Raw genomic sequence first — 19676 nt, 5'->3', positions numbered from 1 at the left:
TGAAATGTGAGTCTTTTACAGGCACCAAGGAACTTTATTCTATATGTGTGCAGAGTTTGCTGTTAAAAGACTGCCAGGCTCAAATCACCCTATCAACTATTGTCCTCATATCAGCTGTTTGAGTTGGTATTCATCAGACAAAACGTAACAGACCAAGAGTTATCTATTAAACATTAAATTACTTAAAACAGTGTGTAATGGCACAACACTGTCTTCAGGCCACTCCTCCAAAAAGGCCAGATTTCTGTGTTGCAAAGATTCTCCTACCTGAGCTCCCAACTTTATAAAGCACTGTCATGCACTGGATTGTATTTAAGAGCATCAGAGTAATGTGCCAGAATATGAAAAAATCATGAATTCATTCTTTTACAAGTCTCTTTTATTGTGATCCATCTGTTATGGCTTTTATGTGAATCTTAATTTAATGTGGTCTCATTGCCAAGAAGGCGTTGCAAATGCTCTTCTGTGTGGTTTCACAATTAGAACACAGCTTTAAAACTATTAAAAAAATTCTGTTCAGCTTTGAATTACGCAGTTCAGCTTTGACTGGTCAAGAGTTGTTTTTATTTTTAGATTTTAAAACAGAAATTATTAAATGCCATCCAAAGATCTTACAATAATCCATTACAAAGCAAAAGTGTTGCTATAGTCAGTGTTGTTAGACTGTCACAGGATGTTACAGTGCTTACAAATCCCTTATAGCTTGTCCATTGTCATGTGAAGTTGGTTCAATAAAGTCATTTCGTACTTGGTGATCTGGATGTGTGGCAAGAGGGTGCCCAAGAAGAAGGGACGTATAATAAAGAGACGATGGTTGTTGGAAAAAGCTAAGCTGGCATCTGTGTGGTTTCACGTGGAGTTAGAAATCAAACTAAGGACAGAAAAGAATAAAACAAAAGCAGCTGATGAGCAAGTCTCTGTGCATTCCCATGGCTAATTTCCCCCCTCCACACCCGCTGGATTTCTCAAGGGCCTGATTGGAAGCAAAGGTTTTCCCACTAGAGTAGCAACCAAGCTAACCAAGGAGGACAAAGCAGTTTAGGCCATTACAGTTGGAGCAGAGGCTGAGCACATGTATGTCGTTCACCTTTCCTCTGGAAGATGAAAATAAGTATGACATGCCCAAAACGTTTAATGACCATTTTATTCCCAAACGTAAGCCGCATTTGAACGAGCCAAATTTCACACCAGAAAGAAGTAAGCTAGTGAAAGCGTGAAGGCATTAATCAGGCAGCATTATGAGCTAGCAGCAAACTGCGACTTTAGAGCGCAAAACGAAGAGCAGCTGAGAGACAGAATTGTCTTTGGAGTACACGATAAAGCCTCGTCTAAAAGATTGCAAATCAAAGATGACAACATTACAATATGCAACCAAGGACAATCCAGTAACATGAATGAAGTAAAATCTTTAAAATAGAAAGGAAATGAAGAATTTAACACCCGTTTATTAACAACACACAGACTGATAAGTGTGAAAAACATATAATGCAAGAAAATATGACATTTTTGCGTGTTACACAGAGTGTGTGCGAGAGCTAACAGTAACTGAGTTCAAAAATGAAAATGATGAAGAACTAGTCTCTTTGGGCGCACACAATGAAGATAAAACATTCAATGAGGGAATCACAGCTTTTAAGCCACCATGGCACCTCACACCGAACGTCGCAAATGCCCAGCGGCATTTAGAATAGTTTCAGCAGCAAATACTTCAGTGACTCAACTCTGCCAGCAGACCACAACTTGACAGCCCAGAAGATCCAGTGACCACTAGAGCGCAGTTTATGATCAAAATTAGAGTTGAATTCAATACCAACCTGAGTAACTACTACTTAATAAGTAGGATAGTAATAGTCAAATCGTGTGGAGATAACCTCTTGGGCCGAGCCATAGCTACAAAGCTAGGTCTGATTAAACACTTAGTGTTAAACAAAGTGGGCACTGTGACACCCTAAAAGGAAATACTGTGAAGATTGGACTTAGTGAGGGAGTCAAACTATATAGCGGATCCCTGTCTCTCTCTATTTCTCAAAGTGGAGGAAGAATTAAAACGAATGGAGTCGATGGGCATATTAGAAAAAGTCACGCAGCCAACACAGGGGTGGTGCAGTTACTGTAAAGTCAAATGTCAAAATCCGAATATGTGTGGACTCAAAGAAGATAAATAAAAGTGTGGAACAAGAAAAGTTAATCTTGCCTACTATTGATGATCTTCTCCTCAAGCTTGCAGGGAGCTAACCGTCTTCTTAAGCCTGGAAACCACCAGCAGATTCTGGCAGATCCCTTTGGAAGAAGACAACGCCCTACTGGTGGCATTCATCTCTTCTCTAGTAAGGTATTGCTTCAATGGCCTGCTTTTTGGCATTGCATCTGTACTCAAACCATTTAAAAGGAAAATGTTAACGTTATTACAAGGGTACGAAGGTGTCATGGTTTACATGGATGGCAATCTTGTTTTTGGGGAAACAGAAGAGCAGCATGATACAAGACTCAGTAGAGCGATGGAGTCAAGCTCAACAAAGAGACGTGTAAGCTTTCATAGGCTGACTGCTTGGGCCATGTATAAACATGGTTGGCATTGGACAAAACCCAGACAGAGTCACTGCTATCACAAAAAATGAATGCCTCAAGCCTAGAGTTACTACTATTCCTGGGGATGGTGAATTATTGCCGTTTTTTTGCCTAACCTGTCCACGTCTCTCCAACAGGTGAACAAACTGTTAAAGGTCTGACAGACAGTGGGTCTGGTGTCCTCAACAGCAAAAGGCTTTTACTTAGGTAAAGTCACTCATCTCTTCAGCTCCAGCGTAATCTTTTTTTCTACCCCAGAGGCAAGCAGTCATTAGTGCTGATACAAGCAGCTACCACCTTAGAGGTTGGGAGACGGAAGGTGCACAGGGCAGAATAGCCCATCTTTTCTTTCAAAAGGTTGCGGAAGGCTATCCACTCCTCTTTAGAAAAGATGTTCACACTGTTTTCATTCAGTTATATCTGTCACTTTGTCAAATTTCCTTTTCCTTATGTGTATAAAAATTAACACCACACAAAGGTTTTGAAATTGTGGAAGCTCCGTCAGTGTTGGCGTAAACAAGTTTTATCAATTAGGTGGACGAAAAGACAAGCTGACTCTGTCAATGAAATGGGGCGATTTAAAAAGTACCTTCTTTCTTTCTTTCTTTCTTTCTTTCTTTCTTTCTTTCTTTCTTTCTTTCTTTCTTTCTTTCTTTCTTTCTTTCTTTCTTTCTTTCTTTCTTTCTTCAGAAGAAGACTCTAAAGCTGGGTACATACAAGCTGTCAAGTTTACAGCACTCACTAAGCAGGATCAATAACAGCAGCTATGCCTATTTCAACAGAGAGTAAGGTGACAGCACAGCATGTGACGGACTTTACATGGATTCAGATATTGTGTCGTTTTAATACTTCCTCTCAAAATTACAAATACTAGTGATCAAATGTGAGGCACGCAGTAAATATTCCCGAGGTCAGATAAAAACACTAATGGTTTGGACACCAGGCAGCCAGACAGGGTGGGAATATTTTTGCTAGACAGCAAGACGACGGGAACATGAGTTCAGGAGGGGGTTCTGACAAAGGCGAAGACATAAATATCTCAGGGTGTCAAACAGACAATCCAGTGACTCAGACTGTAAAGAATATACAGAATGATGAGCTGCATTCAGAGCAGGAAGTGAAATGTGGCAAATCAAATCAGCGACAGAGAAAAGTCCAAAAAGCTTACTGTCATTTCTTTGGTTTCATGAGATTTCTGTATTATTCTCAGATCCAAGGATGTTTGTTAGAAAATATTCACCTAATAAGGACTTAATTATCTAATAAAGCAGACATGATCCAGGACATTAAATACTTTACCGATATGAGTCAGATCTCATAACTCTGGTTTTGCATCTATAAATATCACTGGGTGTCATAGATTACCATTTTCCAGAACATGGATGAACTTTTGAACTTATTCAAACACGCATCGACTGAGCAGACAAAGCCTTTATAATCTATGCCACAGCCATAGTTTTTGCACATCCTAGCTCCTTTATTTTTTACCTACACTACTTTTAGCAGCTTTCAGCTTTGTGTGAAATTTCCTGGAAACCAGTAATGCAATATAACAACATCTTCAAGCCAGAAGGTATATGCTTGTTTATTCATGGCACATCATGTGTATGAGAGGTTATCTCATGCTGTGCAAATAAGAATATATTATGCATGATGTGGAGGTTAGAATACACCCCATGAAGGGAACAATTACCTGTGAAATAAAAAATTAAAAAAGCTGTTTGACAGTTTAGCCGCTATCCGCAGCTTATTGTAACAACATGCAAGAGAGACCAATACAGCCAAGCTGACGGCACCCCACTGATTTCTATGCTTTTCACACATCAGCAAAAAAAAGAGAAAGAGACAGATCTTCTGAGCTGGACTGAAAGCATCAGGCTATCGACCCACCTGCTGCTCTCACTAATGGGGGCAGCAGCTGAAAGGGCCCTGAGGAATCTACAAATCCATAAGCGAAGTCTTGGATCACAGGGCTCTGCAGACGTGTGTCATATATGATATTCTTAATAGCCGATTAGTTATGTATCACAGACAAATTTGAATGGGTAATAAAAAAGGAACAAGAATCAAAGGCAGTAAAAGTATACAATTATGATGAAATGCATTCACAGCAAGCCCATCTTTTTACTCCTGAAGATATTTTTGGAGGATAATCAAAATAACTATTGGAAAAACCAATAGTTTTTCAAGTAGGCTGAAATTCAAAGTATCACTTGTATTAGTATTGTTGAAGCCTAATTTGAGGCAGGCAGGCAATTGGCTCAGTACATAGGAGGTCATTCAGGACATGAAAATAATTAAAGGAAAAAAACTTTTAGATAATCGTCGGCAAATCAGTTATTCCTGCTAAAGTAGAAACTGACTTTTGCAGTTTTCGACCAGTGTTAAACATCGGCGGCTTGTTTATAGGGGGTGGGTATGGGTGGGAGACCTGGGTTTTGGGGTTTAATTGGGGTCCTTTTTCTTTCTTGTAAGTCTAAAACCAAACATTTCAATCATCAACTTCATGCTTGTCTCTATTTGGTTCCTTAAAGAATCTCCTCTGGACGCAGTTTTCTGCACTTTTAATCAGCGGTTCTTGTGTCATTCATTATCCAATCTGGTTAATTCATAATACCTGTCAATCAACAACAACCACAAGACAATAGAGAATGGCGACAGTGAAATAATATTTGGTCATTTATTTAAAAAAATATTTCACAAGGCTTTTGCTGGAGGAAAGAAAGTGGCCAACTGAATTTGAAAGTTTTTTGGACTGCATGTTTTGATACACGCATGCTCAGTATGAGGGATTGCTGCAAAGCCAACGACAATGCAGACGACTGTCCACTGTGGCTACACGCTCTTTCAGGAGGAGTGAACGCTGCTTGTGAAAGATTCAACGCAATCTGCCGAGTTTCCTTAGATAGAAAACGTTTTTTAACCAATCTGTCTCTATGATTTTCTTGAATTTGACTTTCTTAAGTGTCTTGAGACGACATGTGTTGTGAACTGGTGCTATATAAATCGAATGCAATTGAACTGAATCGACCGGGGGAGGAAGTTTCAGTACCCTGACAGAACCAACACACGTGTCACCTTGTAGCCCTATATTAAATACTATATTTTATAACAATCTTTTTTATCTAAGTGTAGCATTAGTTGACAGTGTTTACATTAATATGGTGTGACTAAAATATTGTACACCTTGCATTGTTGTCTAAAAGAATTTTGGTCTTTGAACAAATGTGGATGCTAACTGGTAGAAAGGTAGTATCTGCATGTTTGACATGACCATTAGCTTTTGATGGGAACTGGTGATCTAGGCTAACCTTGCCTGCAAACTGTATTTCCGTGGTGTTTGTGAATGCACAAACACACGAGAATCCATCTTGTACTGCTCCCGTTTCAACCGATCGGGCCCAAACCAAAGCGGGTTGGGCCAATCACGTTGCAGTGTCATGGTTTAAGGCAGGACATACCAGCTGTGACGAAAGCAAGAGGTGCCGAGCCCACAGCCGAACCAAAATAAATATGGCAGTGCAGGGGGACGCACAGAGCCCTAGGTGTCGCTTCACTCAATCAGCTCGGAGAGTTCTGCTGCATGTCCCTCCTTTCCCAAAACGGATTCGATGGGAGCAGTCCCAGGTTGATAAGGTGTAGAATGGAGAGTGCTGCACCTTAGCAATCTGGCTTGCCAGGTTAGATCTTGCCAAACTCTAGACACAGGGTGCCATTGTTCAATCACAGACATTATTGTTACAGATAAACATTTCTACATTAAAAAAACAATAATTCATTGTGTTATTAATTTGAGGTTATGGCTTTTATCCACAGCCGTTGCCATTCACCCTGATTTATGGGGTTAATAAACACACAAACAGATGCCGCCTCACACAGTGCGATCCACACATGCTGAGAGTGGGATAAATTCAAAGTGGCAGCGTACTCAAAAGCCTCGGAGGCAGTGACAGTAACACTGGTAGGCAAGTGGGAGTGGGGCCGTCTGCTCACCAGTCGTTGTGAAAGACTGACAGCTAACTCTAAATACATTGTTCTTCAAACACGCATGCATACCAGCTCTGACAGCAGCGTCGGCTACGTTCGTCGCCGTGCACCGCGGCACATCAGCCGGCAGAGAGCCGGGACGAACCTACATGCCCACACAGGAACAATCAACATCAGAGTTTTGTCTGAAGAGTTTTACCTCCAACACTGTTCTTGTTTTCATGGCAGCCAGCACCCACCTTGCTGTCACTGCCTTGATTGCTGGAACATTTCATTTCAAGCTCTTTAAGCTGTTGTGCCAGGATGAAGCAACGACAACTGTCGCCATCTGCATCTCACACCAACAAAACAATAAAGTTTCTGAAAACAGATTATTGAGTGTTCGTTGAATGTGGCCAGTGGAAAGAGTGGGAGTTGCCTTTGTGCTGCAAGTTTCTTGCTGTTGGAAAATAAATAAAATTTCCCCGGAAAAATAAAAGCAGAATAAAAATAAATAAAGTCTGAGTGCAAGCTAGCGTACAGATTAAATTGATTCTCACTTGTGCTAATGAGAGTAACTGGTGCATGTAATACGGGCAGACAGCCAGTTTGCGACTCTGTATGGGGAAACGCTGTAGAATATTGATTTCCTCAATTTTGTGACGTATTTCACTTATTAAACTTCCTATTTTTTTTTACAAGCTTCTATGTAACAAAAAGGTAATTAACAGGGTGGAAAGAGAGTTCATACCACTAGATTTTCGCAATATTAAAACACCAACAAATATTTATTCAAATTACAACATACTTAATGTCAGCATGTGACTTTATCTGGCGAAATGTCAGCTATTGTTATAAACCCTTGGCATGAAGGTTAGTTCTCTACTTGAATACCTGTTGCACTTATATATATTTTCAAGTAAGAAAATGTGGTTTCTCTTTTGTGTTAATGGAATAATTTCCCTTATCTTGGCAGTAATATTGGTACCCTGTAAGAAATGACAAACAATGAGTGACTGACAACAATTTCTGAAGAATACTGGGCTAAGTGTTGGTTTGAATCTGTTTTGAATACACTTACAGGTCCTAGATTAAAAGGCTGTTTCACAGTTTATAAATCAGTCTGGACTGGATCATTATTCATCAGTTCACAAATATTTAGACTCGTCAGATCAGAACTGAATGATTCAACACCAAACAATGAATCTTTAAAACACAGCTTAAGGTGCGCAAAATCTCTACGCTACACCTGAAAACACACAACTTTCAATACTTTTTAGCACCATGGCCATCTCAGAGGGAAACAAGCAAGAAATAACAATGCAGTATACAACAGTAATAGCCAAAATTTTATGATTAGTGAAACCCTACAGTATTTCTAAAAGAAAAAATAACTAATAAATAAAAATAAAATAAATGGAATTCTCAGTGTTTCCAAAAAACATACATCTTTTTGTGAAACCTGTATTGAATATGTTCTCATCTCTAAACAGCTGATCGTGAACTTTGACAGATAAGAACAATCCAGTTGATCCTGACACTGAAGGGTTCGATGGTTTACTTTATCACAGGCTAAAGACGTTCTGTTGATGTTTGTTTTTGTAATGTACTTTTAATTGCTGTCTTTTTATGGTTGAGGACATCAGCTGTTTTGATCACTTTAAGATCTTACTTCCTGTTTTAATATTCTTGACTCGTTCAACTTGTGCGCTCTGTTCAGTGTGCTTCCTGTTGTCCCTGTGAGACTTCTGCTTGAGATCGTACAGTCAAATCTGCATTAATTTGGTCATTAATTTCTCCAGGATATATAGCCATGTGGGTTTGTTTTGTTGTCAGTTGTATCCTAATCATTGACCAGAATATGTTTTTCTGCTTGTTAGATATTTTTTCTTTTTTTTATACAAAAAAAACAACAACAACAACAACACACAACCCAACATAAAATCGCTTCCTCTGCAGGGTAGCTGGCCACTCCCTTAGAGATAGGGTGAGGAGCTCAACCATCCAGGAGGGGCTGGGAGTAGAGCCGCTGCTCCTCCACATTGAAAGGAGTCTGCTGAGATGTTTCGGGCAATGCCAACTGGACACTTCCCTCGGGTGGTGTTCCAGGTGTGTCCCACTGGGACGAGGCCCAGGAGACGCTGGAGAGACTATGTCTCCTGGCTGGCCTGGGAACGTCTTGGGCGTCCCCCAGAGAAGCTGACAGAGGTGTCTGGGGAGAAGGAAGTCTGGGCCTTCCCTCCTGAGTCTGCTGCCCCCACAAGCTAGTATTTTGGTGGATTGCTTGAAATAAATAATCAACTAATAAATTCATAAATAATACTTGCCAGTATCTTGGCAGGCTATCATAACTAAATCCTTTTTCATTCATTGCTCACTTCAGACGCCATGTTGCCGATGCAACATGGCGTCTTCCCTTAGGTGTACTACCACCTGTATTTGTAAACTACTAATTCTAAGCTATGAGATCGCTTTCATTTTTGATGCGATTGTTTCGATAATACTTTGACAGAATATGTATTTATGAAAGCAATGCTTGATTTTTGCTAAAATAAAGCCATATTAGTCACACACTGTCCCTTTAAGGACAGAATGCGCCCGTCTTCTGCAGGAGAGTTTGTGCCAACCATGGGTTCAATTGCTCCCAGTGGAACCACAAAACAACAACCTCTCTCAAAAAAAGCTCTAGATCATTTCTTTGTTTTTAATGATCAAACATTGTTATATTTACATTTACACAAATGAACAGGCCTGTGTTAAGCTGGGTTTTCACTTTGCGGTTGCTTGTTTCCTGGGTCTTGGGCTAATCTCAGTTTGGGGATGATGGTGGTCCCTTGCACCCATCACTGAGCACAATACATGAAAGACCTACAACACAGATTGTGCATGATCACACACACACACACACGTACACGCACACATGCAGACACACACACATATTCTTGCTTCTGGTTAGTTTTGTCTACTTGCAGTTATTTGCTTTCTTTCGCAGGTTTGCCCATGGAGGCCGTAGGAAAACCTTTAGTAGCATCTGGTTTTGTAAATTTGTCTACATTTTGTGTGTCTCTGTCCTTTCTCTTTCTACTCTATCTTTGTACAGCACATTTTTTAGCATAACTACGGCTGTCAGAGCACCATTCTGCTCTGGCTGACATAAAATAAAATGTATGATGTCGAGTTCACACAGTGGGACACTTTTTAGGTTTTGTTTGATTTTGGCAATTGCACAGCGTGCACCAGGTCTTTTAGTCCCAAGAAAAGATGGCATTCAGCTATCGGCATTAGAAATGTGATGGGTAATTGTAAGTATTGTCTACTTACTTGTTAAGTACATTTTAACGGCTTAATACAAAAAAGGTGTTTTTTACTCAATATTCTACTTTATGTTTTCAATTTACTTAGGTACTTTATTTTAAATGTACACTTTCAGGTTCTTTAAACTTGATTTAAGCTGAATCTTTTTAAAACCTTCATGTGATTAAAATGCAGCACAAGTCACAAAAGCACAGCTTTCTATAAATTCTGCAGCACAGCGTCGGCCCTTTGTCTGCTTTAAGAAAGGAAGCATAAAAATGTTGAGCTAAATGTAAATGATCCTGCTGAGCATTATGTAACATTAGCATACTCTTCACCTGAAATATTCAGATTACAAGCACGGTCCTTAGCTAAAACCCACCTGAGCTTCCATCGCAGCCTAATCCTCCTTGCCTGACCACTCCCGGTGCAAAGACGGTTTCTCTTCCTTGTTCAAGTGTTTTATATGTGCAGCAAAGGCTGCGTTATAGTTCAGCTTAAACTGGCATGTGGTTTGGGGTGACCACGAAAAAAAAAACAGTTTGGGCGGTCCTTGTGAAGAAAACCGGGCAAGCAAAACATGTGAAAAGAGTTAGCACCGGTGCTGTGAAATGTCAGTTCCTAAATATAAACGCTGCAGAACCACTCCCTCACAACAAAGTCATGTGAAACTTAGTGTGCTTCTTAAAAATGTAGATTGAGCTTCTCAGGCTATGGTTTGTTGGTGGTAATTTGTCCCCCTTTCTAGTAAATCAAATGCAGGTCAGTATAGCAGTTTTAAACACAGTCAGACCTTAGACTGGGGTGGCATGATGTTCTGCAGATAAATCCTTGGCTGGTGATTTTCTGTCCCGACCTTTTCATGTTTTTCTTTCGTCTCCTGGCTTTTCTCTTGGTCATTTTTTTCCTTTCACCTTCGAAAAAAAACCCCAGAATGTTAAGTAATTTTACTTTAAGAGGGAGTGGTTTCCTGCTTTTTGTCCTCCTATTGACCCTTGGACGCAATCTATTCAAGATCATTCTGCCTGCAACCATCTTGCAATGTTGATATAAAGTATGTTGTAGTTGACACCCTGGACCAGGATAGCTGAGCTGATCTTAGCACTTTGGCGTATATCTCTTCATTTTTAAATAAAATTGAATTCTAAGCCGTTGAAGTAGGTAAATAGATAGGAAAGTTTATCTATATAGCACTTACAGATAAAAGTCATAAAGTGCCACGCAAAAACAAAACATAAAAATTATGACATTAAATTAAATTTTGACACACATCTGCTGATTTTTTTTGCAGCAAGGAGGGACTGCTGCATGAAGACTGTGTGAGTCCTTTAGGATGAGAAGAGTCCCAGGACCGAACCCACCGCTCTTTAAGAAGACTCTACAAATTCCCAGTGATGCCAGAAAAAGAAAACATTAGATTTGCTGTTTATTGCTTTAAAAAATAATCTATTGATGAGTCTAACTATGCACTAAATATAGAAATGTAGTCAAATATAAGTGCATATGATGTATGGTTCATTGTACTGTTTGTGTAATCATGTAAAGCATTTCCTACCTGTCCAGGTTGTACTCTCCTACTCAGCTGACGACTGCTACAGATAGGCACCAAAGCCCTTCCAACCATGCATGGATAGGCGGGTGTAAAAAGTGGATCCATGGATGAATAAAAATCTATAAACTACTCAAGCCAAGGCTGGAAAATATTTTTTCCAGCCTTGGGAGTGGTGGCCTAATGGTTAGAGCACAGAGCTTCAGTCCCAGAGGTTCTGAGTTCAACTCCCACAAGCTGCCATTCTGGGTCCCTGAGCAAGACCCTTAACCCCCGATTGCTCCCCAGGCACTGCACAGTGGCAGCCCACTGCTCCCCAAGGGTGATGGATTAAGATGCAGAAGTGAATTTCTCCATTGTGAGATCAATAAAGTTCAATCGTTATTATTATTTTTTACTGATTCCAGATTTGCTATTTGTAAAACATTTACTATATCCTTGAAAAAAAAAATGGGGACTCTTAGTTTCCCCTAAGATATTGCTATAGTCTTGTCCTGTTAGCTGGATGGAACACCTCTTTGCCAGTTAAAAAATAACTTGTTCTGAACTCCAAATAATCTTGGTACTAAATTGGCCCCTAAATGGTTTTTAGCTTCACCTCAACCCCTTAGGTATTTCCTAAAGAGACTCTGGTCTTAATCCATACCCATCTATATTTAGATAGTCTTGACTCAGAAACTACAACCATACCAGTAAAAGCTACACTTTCAAAGACACTGAGTCTATCAGTGAATAATATCATCTACCCCAGCAATGGTGTCTGTTGAGCTGCATTCTCTTGTTGGCAAAGGCTACTGGCTGCTGCCATGATGCCAAAAATAAAATAAACAGACAAGGTGAGTCATGGCTTGGCTTGTGCTGGTCTCTCCTCATAGGAACACCCTGCACTGAATCAATATCTCACAGTGGTTTTTAGACTTTAGAAAAAAAAAAAAAAGACTTCAAAGCAGTGGAATAATGTACTGGCAGGGTCACACTTCAAAAATCATAAAGACAAACCAGGAAGAGTTTTGTAGTTGTAACTATACGTAGTAAACTGCACTCACGCTGCAGGAAAGTGGGATGGCTGTTTTTAATTTGAGCTCATAATAATTTTTTTTAGAAATTATCAAAAAAATTTATGAATTTTGGTTAAGTGCTCCAAAAGGATGGTAGGAAACTGAGTTGTCTAGTTCACATATCACTTACATTTGCATGTTAACGGTACCTGTGATTAGGTACGCTATATATTTTAGTGATCGGGAATAATGACACACAGCTTGCCTTCTGTTTGTTAATAGACTAATTTATGGTGCACAGTGTAACTGATTTGTGACCATAATGACCAATTTAGGCTGAATTCTGCTCTTTTTGTATTACTCCTTGACCTTGGCCCCATCCTACACCTACAGCTCCACCCTTAGCTTGAAGTTGCAAGGGGATATGGCTGGGGACCCTTTCAGGAGGTCAAGACAACATATCAGCAGTTGTCACAGATTTTTAAACATATAGTATATAGGTATAAATATATATAGTTTGTACAGTATTTGCTGTGTGCAGAACTAAACACTTCAGGAAATTATAAAATATGTCCAACCATACCGGACATCTGAAACTTCAAAATGAGTCTAATAGTTTAAATTAAATCGTTATCATACATCTTTTCTCTGGGTGCCCATTATCCTTCTGCAGGCCAGCTGGGGGCATCTATTTGGTCCTATAGCTATCAAACACTAGGTTGGATTTTGTTTTGCTAGCACAGCTCATATGCCTTTGTTGTACTTCTACAAAATCTCAGTATTTAGGTTGTATTTAGTTGTTGTTTTTGGTGTTTTATGCTTTGTTTTTGCTCAGTTTGTTAGTAAATAAAGCCTTTTTATGTTTATTTATGATATTAATGGGAGTATGTACTGCGCATGTGCGGTGGGGGTTAAAACAAGGAAGCGGCTAATGTAGCATCTCCCATTGAAACAATGAAGAATGTTCCAAGATCCAGTTCTCCAGTTTTCACAAAGAGCTATTGCAGTGATCAGATGATTGCACGTTTTGACTGAGAATCCATCGATGTCTTGACGAAATATACCGTACATGCAAGGCTATTTCAACAGTATTTGGACTGAAACAGCCATTTCAAATATATGCAGGTAAGCATAAACAAAGCATATGCAAATCTAATAAATGATCTGTTTCAGCAGGAATCTGTTTTTAACACACATCAATCCTGATGGGATAACAGTCTGTGTGGCTTGTTTATCAGAAGAGGAGGTGGGTAATGGAAAATTAATGACAGGGCTTGATAAGCCCACGTTGATGATCAGAAACAACCTCAGGGAGGAAAACCGCGTGTCGCCAAGCATATGTTCTATTTTTGAGCCTTGATTTCAAAGTAAAATTAAATCTTTGCTTTTGAGTGGGAAAGGAAACGTAATTGTTTATCTGGGGCTAAGAAAGGGAAATGGTTTTTGTAATGAGTTTAGAGCGCTTATTGCTTTAAGCTGAATGAGTTCTGGTGCATTATGGCCAACAAACAATTCCTTCCAAAGACAGTAATAAACCCCCCACCCCTCTGCACTCGACATGCATATTTATCATAACATTTTCATAAAAGTCACAAAGCTACCCAAACGCTCCATAAATTTCATGTTGGGTAAATGCATCTGTATATCTGGCGGTCTTAGGTTCACCTCTGCCAGGTTGTCGGTGCAGCAGAGCACGATGCAATCTGTCAAAATTCAGCTTCATACATAGCATCTGTGTAGCAGTGATGCTAATGTGTTCAGCAGAAACGGCACAGTTGAGCTCAAAGCTTTCAAGATAGCTGACTGTGTATTTTGGACAGAATGGTGGCCTGTGCTTTGTTTTCTTCAACGTTAGTCTGGCTTAGCAAAGAAGTATAAATATTAACTAGCAAACAGCAGATTTACTGAGTGTGATACTGCAATTGGATTCTATGGAAAAATGTTTTTCGTTCCAGAAAAACTAGGTTATATTGCATCTGTGATGCCTACAGTGTACTTTTGTTTTAATTTGATCCACTTAAATAACGCTTAATGTGTCTGAGTATCTTAATTATTAATTAAATGCTTTGTAAAAGTTTAACTTTTTCCCTACCCCTTGAACATTTTCATAATTTTAATGTCACCACTTCAAACTTCAATGCAACGTTTTGGGATTTAATGAGATAAACCAAAGTAACGCCCTGCATAATTGTTAAGTGGAGGAAAATGTTGAAAATTCATAAAAATGAGAATGATACTGCACACATTCCTTTTCTGAATATTGTGGCACGCTTCTGTATTCAGTCCCCTTTATTCGGATGACCCCTCCCAAAAACCTACCAACTGTCTTCAGAAGTCAAAACCACCTGCGTGATTTGCTATCAGTAAAGATCCAGTTATTGTGTGAAGGCCTCAGAGATTTCTTAGTCAGGTCGTTGCTCATGTAAACCACTGTAAACTAAGACTGCACAGCACACTGAACATATCATCCCATAAAGCATAGTGGGGGAATCATGCTCAAGGGATGCTTTTCATCAGCAGGGATCAGAGAAGCTGCTCATAGTTATAAAAATATACAGTGCACTGAGTTAGATGCATGCAATTTTTTGGAAGTAAACCATTCAGAAACTTCTGAATAATTGAGATTGGGGCCAAGGTTCTCCTTCCAGCAGGACGATAACCCTAAACATACAGCCAGAGCAACAATCAAGTTGTGCACAAGAAATCATAGTCATATGTTAGAATGGCCCGAAATCTAGTTTAAAATTTGTAACTACACTTGAAAACTCATGTTTACATATGATTTTAACCCAATTAAAGATTTGCAGCGGTATACTTCCATCAAAAGGTGGCTCTATCAAATATAGACTCATCATAATCATCTGTACACTTGACAGTTATACTCTACTTTGTGTGGGTATGACAAGAAGTCCCAATAAAAAGCATTTGAGTTTATAATTGTAATCTGACAAATTAGGGTTAAATAGTTTTGTAAAGTGGAATTTCAACACCATGTTGCTAGCCCTGAGCCAGCGACGTGCATTTTTTATAAGAATGTGGTCAGTTTAAATAATAGGCTCTATGTATGTTTTTTTTTTTCTTATTATTATGTTATTCTTAAAACACCAAGATGACCCCAATAAGACGTTAAATTAAGCTGCTGGTGGTTTTAATAGTCTCCTGCCTGGCAATGTGGCAATAAGAATTGTTGTCTTAATGCCAAAAACCGCGTTCGCCATATTGCTCCGCTTGATTTATACATGCAAGTAGCTTCATTATAATTTATGCCAAGAATATTTCATGTTATATGGTCACTAAAACAAGAAGGCAGAAGAGAAAAAAATGGGGAAAAGGTGAAAGAAAGAGGAGAGAAAAGGGAGACAATGACACAACATCCTCTGTCTGCTTCTTCACCTGCAAAGAGAGATGTAAAAAAAAAAAGCACAACCAGCCGATGACGTATTACAGACAGAGGAATCTTCTTTTTGTTGGCGCTATAGTGACATTTAAAACGAGGGAGGCCACAGACCGCATCAGAAAGGAAAAGGTGGCTTTAAACTGTGTGAGGCTCCTGGTGACCTCACGCTGTCTCACACTCCTTCTCTGTCGACTTTTATCACACACACTCCCCCTATACGGCAGCATTGTGTATGAGGCGCCCTTCTGCTAGTGCTGATAGGGCAACATGTGGTTTCTCCTCGACACTAATCTGTCCTCCACGTGGTGCGTGAGACTCATGGACAAACCCTCAAAATGTTTCTGGTAGGAAGTATGATCACACTACAGACTTCCTGCCGCCTCAGGGCTATCGGCATGTACAACTCACATTAAGTGCCCTCGCACAAGCCCGCATGCACGCGCAATCCCCGCCAGCAGCTGTGACTCAACATCTTAGCAATCAACCACAAAAAAAACCCCACACTGTGCAGCAGTCTTAGACCAGCAGAGTAAAGATGAAAAAAAAAAAAAAAGCAAACAAGAAGTTTGCAGATTGAACGTCAAGAGCAACCTGTGGTGATGCACGCCGGTAAAAAACTCGTCTGCAGACCACACCCAGTAGTGTCGTGACTCATCGGCCCCCCCCCCTCCCCTGTTGTCCATCCATGAGAACACACAGGAGGGGATGGCAGAGAGATGCAGAGGCAGATAGAGAGGGAAGGGAGATCATAAAAGAGAAGTACTAATGGTGGTGGAGAGGGGTGGGGTGGGGGTGGGGGCTCATGCCGAGAGGCAAAGAGAGCAACACGCTGATGAGGGCATTGGGGGTGGGACTCACCAGCTCGACCGAACCATAGTGTTTCCTGCTGAAGTCTCCACGCCTGCAGCCCAGGTCCTCTGAGGCGGAGCTGTAACACAAACGTATGGTCAGACAGATGGCCTACATTACACCACACACGTAGCACAGGCACAAAGTGGCATCACTCATACACAAGTGGCAGCCGAAGCATCCGATTTTCCTTTTTATCCCACTTCTGGCGCCCCGGCTACTTGTCCACTGACATTTTGTTCTGACTACGCCTGCGGTCGTTCCCTTCTGCTTTCTTTCTGTCCTTCCTGTGTGCGTCTTCATCGGTGTGTTGGAGCTGCTGCTGGTGGCATGGTGACTGGCCAGAAGCAGCAGCCTACCCACTGCTGATTGGGATGTCGGCCCTGATTGAATTAGGCCTCGGTGATAGATGGGGGACCTGCCGGGCCAGCTAGCTGATGGTTTAACCAATACGCACACTGTTTGAAGTTACAGGTTCAATTTGACCTCAGCAAAGCTATAACATAGAAGAGTACAGAGGATGTTTTTAACTGTCTGGTTTTGATGAAAGTAAACTGGCTGAAAAATGTAAAAACTGTATCTACTCATGTGCAACTGCCACTCGAATCTCTCAATAAAAATATTTGGACATTTTGGGAGATGCAAAACGATATTTTTCTTGCTAAGAAATTGGTAAAATAATCCACAATGAAGTCAGTTTACCACAAAGAGATAAGATATGAAAAGACAAGATTAGGTTTTCAAAACACGTGAACCCAGCATACAAAAAAAAAAGAAAAGGCTTTGGTGTTGTTTTGCTGCCAGTGAGAAAAGAGCATTAAAAATGAAGGACCTTGTCCAATTTCTTTAACCTCGCAACAGATCAACAACTAAATGCTTGAAACTTGGACACAGTTGCATGTTTCAACAAGAAAATGATCCCAATCACACATAGAAACTGGTTAGCACAAAAACATCTAGCTTAGCTTCCAACACTCATCCTTTTTGGGTTCACCGCGCTTATTTACAAAGCTAAAAATGGTCTGCAAGCTGTTTTTCAGTGTTTTTGTATCGACTAATACAGCCCATTGGCTAGTATGGTAGTTTGGTCACCACGGAAACTCTGGATGCCGGCTAGTGAAAAACTCAACAGGTTAAGGAGTCAGGGTCCTGTTTTAGGCAAGTCCACATGTGGCTTCAGAGTCAATGATTGCAGTTGTTGTTGTTGTTTTTTTTTTTGTTTTTTTTTTGTATATTTTGGATTATATAAATTATATCTTTATATGTTAACTCTTCTATTTCAAATTCCATTCTGACCATACAAACAGCTCTTTTTGTACTAAGGGTTAGCACTGGTGGTAAGGTCAGCATAGAGGATTGTGGGATGCTGTCTATAAAATCTAGACCTGGTTTATTTTAGTCCAGAAAAGGGCCAGGCGTATTGATAAAGCGCAAGCTTAGAGCAGGCCGTGCTTTCGCTGTAGCAGCTCCTAAGTTGTGGAATGACTGACCCTTGGTCATCAGAAAGGCCTCTTTCCTTTCTGATTTTAAATCCCTTCTTAAAGCTCATCTCTTCTCTTTGGCTTTTGCCACCATCTGTGAAGTTGACCTTTAAAATTATTAAATTTGTTTTACAACTAGTTTTATAGACTAATTCTTTCCATTTCCTTGTATCTTTCCATTTTACTTAATTTTAGTGAATCTGTCATTAATCCCAATATTTTAGTATAGGGCTGTTTTATTCATTCAGGTCTTGTTGAAGTTAATGCTGCCGTGTAACTTTTTATTTACCCTGTGTACAGCATTTTGGTCCTGCAGCAAGGCAAGGCAAGGCAAGGCAAGGCAAGGCAAGGCAAGGCAAGGCAAGGCAAGGCAAGTTTATTCATATAAACTGTGGATGTTTAAAGTGCTCTATAAATAAAGCTGGTATGGTATTGTTTGGTATGGTACACATCCCACCCACCTGAGCAATACACTGTTTGTCCCATATAGGGCGGGGGTCGTGGCCAAGTAGTTAGAGCAGCGCGCTTGCACTTAGCGAAGGATGCAAGTACTCGGTTCGATCCCCAGTGCCGGCACTCTGGGTCCCTGAGCAAGACCCTTAACCCCTGATTGCTCCCCAGGCGCCGCACAGTGGCAGCCCACTGCTCCCCAAGGGGATGGGTTAAGATGCAGAAGTGAATTTCTCCATTCTGAGGTCAACAAAGTTCAATTATTATTATATCCATCAGGTAAATGATTCAGGTACATTAAATCAAAAACTTATAGACCTGAGACCTGAGCTTATTTCCCAAAGCTGTGAAGGCAATCATCACCGGCTGAAAATCAAATAAACCACCTGCCCAGTTCATATGATGTTACATGTCTACAAACATGCTGCTGGTTCTACAGGTTCTAGATTCAATTGTAAATTATTGACATGGTTGCTCACATCCTAATGTCTGTTTGCACACTTTAAGCATCTCAGGGAGTGTTTGGTTGGACATCCATGCAAAATGCATAGTTCTTTAACTTGAAAATTTTAAATTTAGCTAATGACTCTTTGCACACTTTTTCACTTCTCAGGGAGAGTTTGTCAAGTACATCCAGGGAATTGCACGGTAATCATTATATCATCCTATAAACTGACTGCTACCTGCCTTTTTGACATGAACATCAATTAACTTGAACATTTAAATTTTTGCAAATGACTATTTGCACACTTTGTGTCTTTTTCAGGAATGTTTGTCTGATACATTCAGGCAATTGCACAGTAATTTAGATCTTTCTGTTAAGTGACTGTAATCTGTCTTTTTTGAGCTAGTGTCTAAACAACATTTTATTGTGGTTACATAATAACAATAAAAAGATTATTGATTCTTAAAGTGTTTGAATGCATCTCAGTTAAACTAAGAAAAACAATTTACATGCAACTAAAATGTATTTTAGTGTATTTTGCTTGGGCACCAATTGATCAGATATCTTCATTTTCAGTATATGGTCATATCAAAAGTACAAGTGAAGTCCTGAAAACAGTCAAAATTGCTTGATCAATCTAATTAGTAAACATATGTCAACAAAAAAAGACATGCTTGAA

At 40.0% G+C, this 19676-nt stretch overlaps 1 protein-coding gene across 6 annotated transcripts in view; it reads right to left on the bottom strand.

The window, feature by feature from the left end:
- Window positions 1-19676, bottom strand: part of garnl3 (GTPase activating Rap/RanGAP domain like 3) — a 126591-nt gene that overhangs the window by 59162 nt on the left and 47753 nt on the right. For 5 of the 6 annotated variants that reach the window (XM_012866213.3, XM_012866211.3, XM_012866209.3 and 2 more), the window contains exon 2: window positions 16631-16700. In XM_012866213.3, coding sequence (XP_012721667.2) covers window positions 16631-16700 — 70 coding nt within the window. Of the gene's footprint in view, window positions 1-16630; window positions 16701-16782; window positions 16875-19676 lie in introns of those variants that run through there. The other variant, XM_021318328.2, reaches the window with a different exon arrangement.

Source organism: Fundulus heteroclitus, chromosome 8, assembly GCF_011125445.2.
Source record: "Fundulus heteroclitus isolate FHET01 chromosome 8, MU-UCD_Fhet_4.1, whole genome shotgun sequence".
In the NCBI taxonomy this organism is placed as follows: domain Eukaryota; kingdom Metazoa; phylum Chordata; class Actinopteri; order Cyprinodontiformes; family Fundulidae; genus Fundulus; species Fundulus heteroclitus.
The sequence above is the reverse complement of the archived record's forward strand: the minus strand, read 5'-3'. Positions and strand labels throughout refer to the sequence as shown.